Genomic DNA, 13,133 nt, shown 5'->3' with positions numbered 1-13,133 from the left:
CGATTATTATGAGTTGTTGTGTATTTGCCGTTCATACTTAAAATATACCTACCTACTTAGTTGTGTAATTACTAAGATATTTTTACATAAGGAAACCTATTGAGAAACCTGCATATTAAGTCGGTATAGTTGTATAAATTTTTAGGGACCTTATGTCCTAAAAGAAATATTGTTCGATTAAAATAACCTGTTATAATACTTATAATCAATTGAAATGGTATGAATCGCTGTTACCTAACTTGGTGTCGACTTAACATGTATTTATATATACATAGGTATGTTATGACAATAAAGAATGCTAGCAGGTAACGGATCAGTAAAATTATCAAGGACCGTTACGATGTCAAGTGAGTCAAGAACTATAGATATGTACTTTAGACTGATGAATGCCGAGGGCTTTGTTATTGTTTTACTGTAGGAGTAGACACGTAAACTCAGCATCAAATGAATTGAGTAGTAAGTCGGAGTCGGACTAACAAGAAAAATAAATTACAAGAAGTAAACTGTACATCACATCTATATGCTGCAGTTGGTATAATTAACTACTAATGACGCAAAACAAATAATTAGTAGGATGGAACGTTCAACTAGTACTAGCAAAACAAATAAGTAGTAGGTTGAAGTGTTCAACTGGTACTAGCAAAACAAATAAATAGTAGGTTGATATGTTCAACTGGTACTAGCAAAACAAATAGGTAGTAGGTTGAAATTGTTCAATTGGTACTAGCAAAACAAATAATTAGTAGGTTGAATTGAAACGTTCAACTGGTACTGGCAAAATAAATAAGTAGTAGGTTGAATGTTCCACTGGTACTAGCAAAATAAAATAAATGATACAGCGAAATCATAACGCTTACCTACGATATAAACAAGGTATAATTAGTATTATGTTCAACTACCCAGTACTAACAAGCCAAAAGGGGCAAATGTACCTAGTAACAAGTCTAGTAGACGCGATTTAGAGTTGGTTGGTACTAACGATAGGATCTTGTCATAGGTCATCCAAAATGTCCCAGATACCACCATTAGACTTAATAGGGAGGCAAAATAGTAATAAACTGACATAATGTTAGTAGAGTAACCTGCTATGTATTTATTTAATTCAAAATTATATAATAAGCAGCGAAAATTATATAATTGGTGCCTCTGCCTACTGTTCCAGTTCACTTAAGGCGTAGGTATAGATGGATGGCCTCGGGAATAGGCATACCTACTAATATAGATTCAGGTAGATTTTCAATTTTACAAATATATTTGAAAAAAATATTTCGTGTAAAGTACTACAATTTAACCTTCCTCTAACTTGTACCCGTATCATAAATTTACGGCATTTTGCAGATGTTCGTATAGGTAAGTACTCAATGTATCAGCTTAAATAAAAACGAACAAAGCAAGTATATAAAGTATACGACGACTTAATAGACGGTATTCCGATTAAAGATTGTTGTAGCCATTCTGTTGGAACAGTTAGAGGACGCGTTAAATTATAGTTTAAGAGAAACAAGCAGGTGACCAGGATAATAATGCATTTTGCGCAGCCGTGGAAACTGTGGAACACAGAGGCATGCCTAAACTGCCCAAATAAAATCTATAAATAGATGAGGATATACAATTCCTTCAAAATCGTATATGACCAAGATTTCATATTATAAATTCCAATCCCAATCTATTTTAAAGCCGGAATACATGATTCTATTGAATAATAATCAGCGGGCTCAGCACGGCCGTCGTTTTTATCGACTATCACTATGCCCGTCACTTTCGCACTTACATACTTGTTAGAACGTGACAGGCATGGTGATAAACGATAAAAATGCGACCGTGCTACTAGGGCAGGACAAAGCTCAATCACAAACCCAAGTACAAAAGGTACGTAAATAGATGCGCTGGCCCTGTCATAATACATCATGTCATGTAGTACCTAAAGTCAATGCTGTAAAAACGGGAGTGGCGATGCGTGGAGCCTTGCACAGTGAGGAAGCACAGCTTACTAACTATACTACGAAACTATACCCAAGGCAAACATGACTTAGGTACTAACCGCAAAACTCTAGTGAACAGCGGTTAACCTAATGCCTTGTAAATAGACATACGACTTTTGTCGGTTGACAGGTAGATGACGAAGTACCTTTTAAGTACCTAGGTAGTAGGTACACCTACTCAGATTAAGATGAGTGATATGTGTGATGTGATGACTAATTATAATTAGGTGTAATTAAAAAGGCAATTTACTGGAAAATATATTTCCCTATTTCAGTCACAAAACTACAATAATTAAGGATGCCAAAACGCTTAGGTATGCGGTAGAGACAATACATACATTGGAAATTATACATAGTCTCAGAACCGATACATTAAAACAAAACAGAAACAATCAAATAAGTAAATAGTGTGTCTGAGTAGGTATACATTAGAAAATAAAAACAATAAGTATTCGAATTAACCGTGATCTTGATCGCCCTCAATGACAGTGCCTGATTGATGTTTAATTAGTTGAGACTAACTAATTTAGTAAAACTAGTAGATTAAAGTTGCATCTAGAGCCACTTCATGGATCTACCCAAGAGTACACATATATGGTACTAATCTACACTAAGACCCAAAAGACCAAAACCCTAGGTCATATCAAACAGAACCGTTAAACGTAACGCTAAAATGGTAAAGTAAACATTCGAACAGTGTATTCTTGTGTACCTACTTACTCTGTATTTCATGGGATCATGGTTAAGATAATGGAGTTCCATTGGTTCGTTGTAAGATGTTTATTGAAGTTAAATGACATACTTACCAATGACAGGACATAGGAAACAGACATACAAGGTGTGTATGTTTCAGGTTTATAAAATATGTTGCAACTGTTGCAAGTAATTGAAATAAACCGAAGAAAAAGTGTATACAAATATTAATATTTATGTGATAGTCTGACAGTAATTGTTGTGGAAATAATAATACAATACTTACTGGCTTACTAGTTGAAAAATCAGCTTCCGATTAGTAAGAAGGAGTTACGTTATTTTCATAACATAAATTGTAATTATGATTCTTCGCAAAAGTTGCTAGATTAATATTACATTCGATATTATATTTGCTGTGTTACTTTTTGAGTAATAGAATGAATAAAATAAATATTTGGATTAATTGATGTCAATATTATATTATCCAAGTATTACATATAATTAAAGAACGATAATTAGATATGATTATGATTAGATAATAACAATGGTCAAATAGGCAGGTAAATCTTAGTAGGTACCTAACAAATTAATTATATATAAATTATATATAAAATATAAGTATTATAAATTGCATCATATATATTAACATCATACAAGACAAGTAAAACTGAGTCAATCAGTTATTGCCAGTAAGTAACTAATGTCCAAGACGCTTGGCAAGCTTACAATTTTATTGTACCTAAATCATGAAATAGGTATTAATTTAGTAAAATATTATATTGTATGCTAATGTTAATACCTGGAAATGTGTAAGCATCAAAAGGAAAATGTAGTAATTAAGGCTTTTAAAATAATTCTTTGAATTATATTCAAGTTAATAAAAGGACTTAGACTCAAAACTGCAAATAGGAGAAGGAGAGGGACTGACACATAAGAAATTGTAAAAGTAAAATAGAGATAGAGATCTTTATTTTGCATCCAATGTACATATTTATATTACATACGAGTAAACTACATAGTAACATACAGGCACATGGACCCTGGTAGGGTATCGCAAGAAATATTTGTAACAAATCAAATTATTAGTTTTATGTGGCAAGCATAACATGACTTAAAGTAAATTAAAAGTAGGTAACAATTAGGAATAATCAAATAATAGTTTTACAGGTTTAAAGGCTTGCTAGTGTTGGAAAATATTTATTATTTAACAGTTGTAAAATGGATCCACACTTCGCCGAGTTTCTTACGCCGGTTCTTCTCGGGTCTGAGGTTAACTTTTCCGAACCGGTGGTAGTATACCTAGATTGGAAAAATAAATCAACGTAGCGAGTATAAGATAATAAGATAAACTGAATTATTGTTGCATGGTTAATATATAAAGTAAAATAAATAAATTGTTATAAAAAGGGAGAGATGTGACGGTTACACAATAAACAGTACGATGCAACTACCCGCTAGCTTCACTCCATAGGGAAGTGTCATGGCGTGCGCGTGGCTGCGGAGTGCACAAGCGATAACAGTTGTTTCATTTGGTCACCCAGTACACAACGGCGCCTGGACGTCACAGTATGGTCTATAAAGTTTTTCAATACTACAAATAGTTAAGAAAATGTATGCTAAAAACAAAAGGGGTGATCAACCCTCCCCAGTTTCCCCTACTACGTTAATATTCAAGCTTTGAATATTAATAAGTAAGTACTAAGACAATATAAACAAAGTATTACGTTTACGGGTAAATTACTTAGTTTTTTCTTAGACGTGTTCTCGTTGTTCGATAAAAAACAGCAGTGTTTCGCAAACTTAAAGAATCTGCCATTCACGCTTGCATAAAACATTGCACTTAATTTAAAAGTATCTTCATTTCACCTAAGTAGCCCTTCTTTGTCTAGTAAAATACTTCACAGATTGTTTAAAGAAAAGCTTTTCTTTAAACTAGGCATTGTAGGAGCGTCATCAGGAGCTTGCGTTAACGGTGACGGATTCGGTACGGATTGAAAGACATGTCGAGCGTTTTCGACTTAAAATACGTGAGTGACACGTTTTTAATATATTTTTTCTACTCCCGTACTTTTATTTGCCATTTAAAGGGTCGTGCATACACCTTTAAAACCCTATCTTTTAGTTGTCAAGACAAGTCTTTAGTCTATTCCCCAAAAAAGAATTTGTGCTTGCACGCAGTATCTTTTTGGCGATTTTACGATACTTCGTGTAATGACCACTTAAAAAATATTGAATGAAATACAGTGTTGCCAACCTTATTTTAAATGTCATCTCTGACAAATAAGTGAACCATAGACATTTTTTTTAAATTTCATTCACTCATTCATTCTTTTCCCGCCCGTACCCTCCATTTTTGCTACTTCTTGAATTAAAAATATTTGTTAAATTTACAATTTTAATTCAAAGTAAGTGCTTGGTCGTAGAAAAAGTATTGTATGCAACGTTGTTTACTGAGTCAAAAAATACTCGTGGCGTCTTTATTAACAGTTTTCGGCTTCGCCTCAAATTGTTACTCACGCCACTCGTTTTTTGACCTCTCTTAAACAACAGTTGCATAAAATACTATAATATGTAAACTAATATACTTGTCATATAGACATCAATACATTTTGCAGTAGGTATATAGTTTTATGGACTAGAAAATGGATCCGGCCTTCACCACTGGAGGGCTTCGTCACTTTTTCTTTAATAATATGACACATATTTTAATTAATAATTGATATATATTTAGTAGTGTGACTACTTAAAAAACACAAATCAAAATATTTAATAAAATAATTTGTTGTGTTCCCAAAGTTGTGTTGTTTAAACTTATTGAAAATTTATTTTCCAGCCTCATAACGACATGTATTTTTAAGTTGAACTACATAAGGGTGCTCTATATCCTATGGGTAGGACAAATATAGGCACGAGACTGGAATAAATAACATATATACATTTTATTAAATTATGACTCAAAAAATGTGTCAGCCAAAAACCTACATGCCAAGCCTCATGCCAAGCCTACTGCCAGTTGCAAGTTAATTAAAAAGTGTTGATATCGACTGATGCATGTCAGCATCATCGTTATCAGTATCAGTGATTCATCATTACGTTGCATTCCCGTTTTAATTATCAAATAGTCGTGTAGGTATGTTTCAAATGAGAATCTATATAAGGTCAAGTGAGGTAAATGCAACTATGGGATTATTGCGTCTCTCCGTTCTTTCTCGAATACGATTGGTCGAAATGCCCTCTACTATGCAACGTTTCATTTCCAAGTAGCTCAGGCATGAAACGTTGCATAGTAGAGGGCGTTTCGACCAATCGTATTCGAGAAAGAACGGAGAGACGCAATAATCCCATAGTTGCATTCACCTCACTTGACGAAGTTAGTAGGTATTTTTAATAGGGTGAATTATATTTTTCCAAATTAATAGGTTTTTTATTTCCCTTATTTCCCATTCATAAATATATTATGAAATAATAATAAATAATCGTTGTCGCTGTGGTGACCCAGTTGACCGGTTGGGCCACCATGGATTATCCTGCTGCAGGAGCGCTGGGCGTGCCCCCGCCATGCCGGCCTTAATGATATCATCCGTCGGGCGTTAGCCAGTCCGGGTGCACCGGCCGTTTTGGAACCGACCAGCCTCGCCCGTGATGACGGTAAGAGACCCGACGGTATGACCCTCGTGCCGTGGAAGATGGGTCGGCCGCTGGTTTGGGACGCAACCTGTGCCGATACCCTAGCACTGTCCCATCTCCATGGCACTGCAGTTAAGGCTGGCTCGGCTGCCAATTCGGCCGAGGTCCTCAAGCGGCGCAAATATGCAACCATAAATAGTGGTTGCCATGGGGCCTTGGGGGGAAAGCGCTCACAGGGTTTTTAAGGAATGTAGCCGCAGGTTGGTGGGATTGACGCGTGACCAGAGGGCTGGGTCATATCTGGCACAGCGGATCAGCATTGCCATACAACGTGGCAATGCTGCCAGCCTTCTGGGCACGCTGCCAATGGACGGCGATTTGGGCCAATTTTTTTTATCTATAGTTTATTTTTCAGTTTTTTTGCTTAGTTTTTAATTTTAGTTTGTAATTTTTATTGTAAGGCTTTTTATTATTTGTTTTAATACCTGTATTGTTTTATGAAATTATTATTATGTATAGTTACTGCGTGCAACTAAAGGTGACAGTCCATTTCCAACCGCAGCTGCACTACTGTCAATTTTACTATGAAATTGACAGTAACTATGGCGCGTTCAGTACTACTGGTACTGAACGCGCCATGCAGCTGCGGTCAGAAATGGAATGTTACCCTAAGACCGATTTTTCGTTTCGTATGTTGATCTACCGAGAAGAGGTTCACTTCGAATGATGGCAAAATATGAGTTTTATAAAATCAAAACTTTTTCTGCACTTAAGTGCGTCTCCAATTGATTTATTTAGTACGTACCTACATATAAACTTGCAAACAAGATAGTTATTTATAATTAGTAATAGGACTAAAGTTGGATTGGAGTAAAATATATTTTTAGTGTCATAACAATTAAAATTGTTACCTGTTTTGTTGAAAAAGTAAGCTTGTTAGATATCTAAGAATATATCCAATTTTGCATAAAAATTAAAACATTATGCAACAAGCATTTTTTTAAATCGAATATTGTTTCTCAGTGGGATTGAGGACTTCACATATCCTTTGAAAACTTTTGTTTATTTATTCAGGTTACCTCGCAAACTTTAACTTTCGCGTGTATTATAAATAAAATATCCCAGATTTGCATTTAAGGATCCTCGGAGCCGGGACGGAATATAATTTCCTTTCCAAAGAGTTCGCTTCAGTCAACGTAACGGAAATGAACGCATCGGAAATGGCATTACCCACAGAACATATTAAAGAGGTTAGAACGGCTATCGCGCGCAGTTAGTATCGGAACCGGTGTCGCCGCTCGTTCCTCTCCACATTTCCACATTTCTCGCGCAACGGTAGTAAAAACTTGTGTGCCTGGTGAATGGATACGCCTCCTTTAGACAGATTTGATGTCTGGCTTCTTAATCTGAACGTTATTGTGGCGCAAAAGGCATGTCTATGTTTTTCGGTCAGCGCGGGCGAGTACTAGCATGCGAGCGTTAGCTCATAACCGGCGGCGACACGTACCCTGCTCGCATCGCCATTCTACTTGTTCTGTGGCATTACCTGACTGATGGTCCCGGTTTCTAAGTCAAGCAGGGAGTGGGTTTTGACCGCCTGCCCGACGTTGAGGTCCAGCACGCGCACCGAAGCCGGGGCTATGGTGATGAGTGAGCAGTTGCCGGTAGCGCCGTGGTTGCGAAGGGTGAAGATGCCCTCTGATCCGAACATCATCACGTTGCAAGCTAAACAAGATAAAGATGAGATGTAATAGTAGTAGTAATAGTAATAGTAATAGTAATAGTAATAGTAATTTATTTGCTTTAAATGTAGTACAATTGTGGTGTTACAATGGTTGAGTGAGCGTACATTCAGACTTTAATAAGTCATGCAAATTATTTCCTTAATAGCTAAATTATTTCTAAACTTATAATTACTATTTACATATGTAGCTTAAACATTAACGAAGATTACATGTAAACAGATAAGAAAGGAAAAGGCAAGAGAGAACCATCTATTTTCAATTTAAAAATAGAATTCAAAATAAATTAACATAATTTAGCAAGTTTATAATATAATATTTTAAAATATAATGACATTCATAAAATAAAAAGATTTCAATATAAAAGGAGAATAATAACATTATAACAACAACCGTTAAATTGAATTAAAATACAAACTTTATAAGTAGGTTACAAAGAATGAAAATGTCAGAAATTTTAAATATACTTACAATTAAATCAATCAGTTAGAACAATAAGTCACTAATGAAATATATATTAAAATATACAAGGTTTTACTTAATAAATTAATTAGGTAAACTACTTTAATAGTCAGTTTGTACATTATCGCAATTTAAAAAGTCTTTTAAGCTGTAGTAACACTGTTGGGTCAGGTAGTCGTACAATTTGTTTTTAAATCTATTAAGGGGTAATTCTTTAATGTCCTCAGGCAGCTTATTGAATATTTTAATGCACATCGCGTAGCAGCAGCTACTTTTCATTTTTGTGTTAGTCTTTGGTAGGACTAATCTGTTGGGGTATCTTGTATTGAAGTGGGTTATTTCCCCCTTTTTTTTAAACATGTCGGGGTGCAATTTTACAAAGACACAGACTTCATATATATACAGTGAATGTACTGTTAACAACTTTAATTCAACAAATAAGTTTTTGCAAGATGTCCGCTGCGAGGTGCTACACATTGCCCTGATACACTTTTTTTGGGCTATAAAGGTACGATCTATGTGCGGAGAATTGCCATAGAGCAATATTCCGTATCTTAAATTGGATACCACGAATCCGTGATATGCTTTAAGGACAGTGTTTTTATCAGATATTCTTGATAATCGCAATAAAACATATGAAAATTTATTAATGCTGGTACAGACTTTATCAACATGCATGCTCCATGTGCAACATACTGTTGTGAGACATACTAACATTGAATAATTTTACGGTTTAGACTTACTTGTTTTTAGTCTCTCGCGCAACATGATACGCGTGTGACTAAAAACAAGTGAGTCTAAACCGTAAAATTATTCAAAGATAAACATATAATTTTTAATTTCTCATGGTTTTATAGTGGCTCATTGTTTATCTATGAAGCGGGCTGAAAAAGATAGTAGTATGTTGTGTTTTGCTTTCGAAGTAAATTTTTTTATGGCGGCTTTGAATGGGTTCATTGTATACTGGTTATTATAATTCTGAGACTCCCGATTCCATGAATCACTATCCTATTACCTTTAAGTTAAAGTACCCAAAAGAAAAACGGTTTACAATAATACATGTTGGTACCTACAGAAACATGTAAGCAATTAGGTAGAGGTAACAACAAAGGGTATTTTCGGTAAAAAGCGATCTCTTCCAGACAACCTGCATTCGTCTAAGAGTTAAATATAAGGCTTATTGAAAAGGAATACTGTATTATGCTCTTGAGAGACAATATTTTGTTTACTATCTAATGCGTTGTCTGGACACATGATATATAGGTAGTTGTCTCGAATGAATATTTCATCCAAATTCTGACATTATTAAACTTAAATTGTAGGCTAAATAAATATTGCTTCTTTTTTCGTCTCGGGACTTCGTTTGCAAACGCTGTTACTAAATTAGTACCGATAAAATTTCCGACATGGCTGCAGGCGATATCCAAAATAAAAATACTTAGTCTTGTTTTTCTGAGCCTTCAAAAGGCGTACATATTTTTTTCACACAATATTGCCCTGGTATTTAATATAGCCAATTATGTTAAATAAATTAAGGTATGTAAATGTCAGTTGCTCCCGGAAATTTATAAAGTAATGGTGTTAGCTACGGACGTCATCACTCATCAAGTATACCATACGAGCAGCCACGGTGCGCACAAATATCTGAACACACCTCCTTGAGCCCCTTACACCTATAGAAAATAAGGTACTTACCAATAAAAATAATCTAAAGCTTTATGAGAAATCACCAAACTTTATTCAGCTAAGAAAGTTCGTATGTAAAACTAATAATGAAAATCTCCGATCCAATTTACAAACACTGAACTGTACTATCAAATCAATACGTTCACATCTAATTTCACGAGTTCTCTTTTAGAAAACAATAAATACCTTTACTTTTAGATTCTTCGTAAAAATATCAGCCAAATAGTTATTGTAGTTGAAAATTAATAAATAATATTGCTCTAAAATAATTTGGAAAGAATGGAAATTATAATTATGTATTATTAAATTATACAACGGGACTTAATCGCGTATCTGTTTTAAGATTTACCTCCGACGAAACTTAGATACGCGATTAAGTCCCGTTGTATAATTTAATAATGTGTAAAAATCGTGAAAGTTTAAATCAGTGTTATAATTATGTAATCAAAAATAGATAATAATATATTATTAAATTGGCATGAACGTCGAATAATCCGTTTTAAGATACCTATTGATATAAGATCACTCTCATTGCATTTTGCTCGCGCTTATAATGAGGTCAACGCGCGTTCAGAGAGTAATATTAATATTTAATAAATGCCAAATCATGAATAGATAAAAAGTGATTCCGCGCTAAATTGTCATTCTACCTGTGTTAAGTTGTAACGATGCGTCTTCCTGCAAGTGGTCACCGCTGGCGTGATGCTTACGATTTCTATCATTTGATTATTCAAAAATGTTAACTTACGCCTCGGATTTTTTAGATGACGCACAGTGATAGCGAAACCCTTGCCCCTGGCCGGGACACGGTACTGGATCAGCGCCGCGTTCTGACGCGCCACCAGCTTGTGTGGCGGGCGGCGGTCGCAGGACTCGACCACCCGGTCATCGTCCCAGGAGTCTGCTGGCCACACCTGCCCGTTCAACTCCCAGCCGTCGATCCACTGTGCAGAAACATTTATAAGAATCTTCATTGATTTTAGTTTTGAACAAGCAGAAACGTCTGCAAACTTTATTCAGCTTAGAATAAATTTAAAAGTGAAAAAATTACTGTCTTGGGTGAGACTTGAACTCACGGCCTCTGGATCGATCCTCCAGCGCTCTGCCATCTGAGCCACCAAGACCTCATCCATAGCCAGCAACTCTTTCCACCATATATATATATTTGGGCCAAGGGGACCCTAGCGACATCTACCGTTAGAGCTTTACACTTTTTAAACGGCTACCGCGAAGTTAAGAGTAATTTTTCCACTTTTTCATTCTAAAATCTTTATTGAATACGTATATCGGCTACGCACTAGAGATAGTTGGTGCCGACTGTTTTATGGGGTTGATTTAGCTGCTTCGAAAAGTCTACTTGGGGCAGTAAGTAAATTGAGGCTTGTGATAACCATTGTGTATACGATAAGTTGGAAATGAAATGAAATGATAAAAATTTAATAAAAAAAGACTTGATTATAATTATGTTATAACCGCGTACTCTTATCTATTGCAATTTATCGCTTGTAATTATTAGGTTATTTTATTGTGTGTAATAATTTTGAAATATTTTGAGAAAACCATATTTATATTAGTGTTATTTAAGATTTATTTAATCAAAAATATAGTTTAAGTTAAATATGGGTACATTTTTAGTTTTAACATTATTGTTTCTTAATTTGTTAACGTGAAAACATAAAAATTATCATAAATATTATAATAAATATTTCATTAATCTGCGTTCATTTAATTCAAAAGTCAACAGACCGACTCGTAGTCTTCTTATTTCCGAGAAGCGGTAGAATTTCAATTGGAAACTATAGTTGAACATAGGTAATGATTATAAAATGCCAGTAGACATTATCGTACTCTCAATTAAGAAGGCATTTTATTGAAAAGGGCTCGTTGCTTGCATATCAATATCCTGGATATCAAAAGCCAAGATTTGCATCGTAATCGAAACATCTTCGATTACTGCATACATAATCGTTTTCATAAAACTGCGCCTTAATTGGCATCTTTTTTATGTCACTTAGTAACTCGACTCGATAAAATGTTTATTCAAAAAACTAGTTCACGAAGAGAATTACTGTTTGCTAAGTTTTATTTAGCGTGTGCAATATTTGCGCCTACCTTGTATTCATATCTGAGGCAATTCGCATACATTCAGGTATAATTATCATTTTAGGTCAGCGACAAACTGTCTGCTTTGCAAAGTAACAGTTGAAAAACAACAGTTAACTGACTTCAATTTAAAAAAGTAATCGAAGAACGCAATCTTGTAGAATGCAATGTCGTTAAAGGAATTCAATGCATTATCTATTAAGTTTCCCTATAAAACCTTTTATTCCATTCAATTTACTGGCTAATTCAAATCTCATCCAATCATATCACTTCAATTGGATGTTTCCTTCAGTTATTTCTATCATTTTTTTATATAACTTTGTCTAAAACAAGAGGAAAAAATATATTGAAGGGTTAAATCTACGTTGACAGCAAGATGATTGGTTTATGAATAGTTAGTCGTCCGGCCCGGCATATTAAATATGCTGTCAGACTCGGTTTCAGCCGGATGTATCTAATCCTACGTAACTCCGTGAATCCTGTCAGCGGGCAATCACAATGAATTTAGTGAACAATTACTACCTGTAGCTTTTACAAATACAATAGTTATGATATTTTAGTGTCATCATTATCACATACGTAACAACGTTCCTGACTATATAGCCAATGGATCAAACAGATTTCAGAAAAAGGTCACTTCTGTGGACAAAACGTCAAAAATGGACGCCGCGGGTATGTGTATCACGTTTCTCTTATTTGAGTGTCAAGTTCCTACTGATAAAATGTATTTTGATTCTCTTAACTTTTCGATATCTACAGGAAAGACGCGAATGAGCTAAGTATACCTACAATAATGAAAGGTGTATGACCCCAGTATATTTATGTATAGCAAAGAATT

The 13,133-nt window shown here is 34.8% G+C and overlaps 2 protein-coding genes across 3 annotated transcripts in view; one reads left to right on the top strand and one right to left on the bottom strand.

Moving 5' to 3' along the window:
- LOC134649432 (serine protease nudel) overlaps window positions 1-13,133 on the top strand; it is a 246,051-nt gene that overhangs the window by 169,465 nt on the left and 63,453 nt on the right. The gene's annotated exons all lie outside the window — the stretch shown is intronic.
- LOC134649439 (corticotropin-releasing factor-binding protein) overlaps window positions 1-13,133 on the bottom strand; it is a 38,988-nt gene that overhangs the window by 10,043 nt on the left and 15,812 nt on the right. The window contains exons 4-5 of the mRNA XM_063504190.1: window positions 10,941-11,136; window positions 7,849-8,027 (exon numbers count right to left, since the gene is read on the bottom strand). Coding sequence (XP_063360260.1) covers window positions 7,849-8,027; window positions 10,941-11,136 — 375 coding nt within the window. The remainder of the gene's footprint in view (window positions 1-7,848; window positions 8,028-10,940; window positions 11,137-13,133) is intronic.

Source organism: Cydia amplana, chromosome 7 (assembly GCF_948474715.1).
Source record: "Cydia amplana chromosome 7, ilCydAmpl1.1, whole genome shotgun sequence".
NCBI classification, from domain to species: Eukaryota; Metazoa; Arthropoda; class Insecta; order Lepidoptera; family Tortricidae; genus Cydia; species Cydia amplana.
Note: the sequence above shows the minus strand (reverse complement) of the source record. Positions and strands in the feature narration are given on the sequence as shown.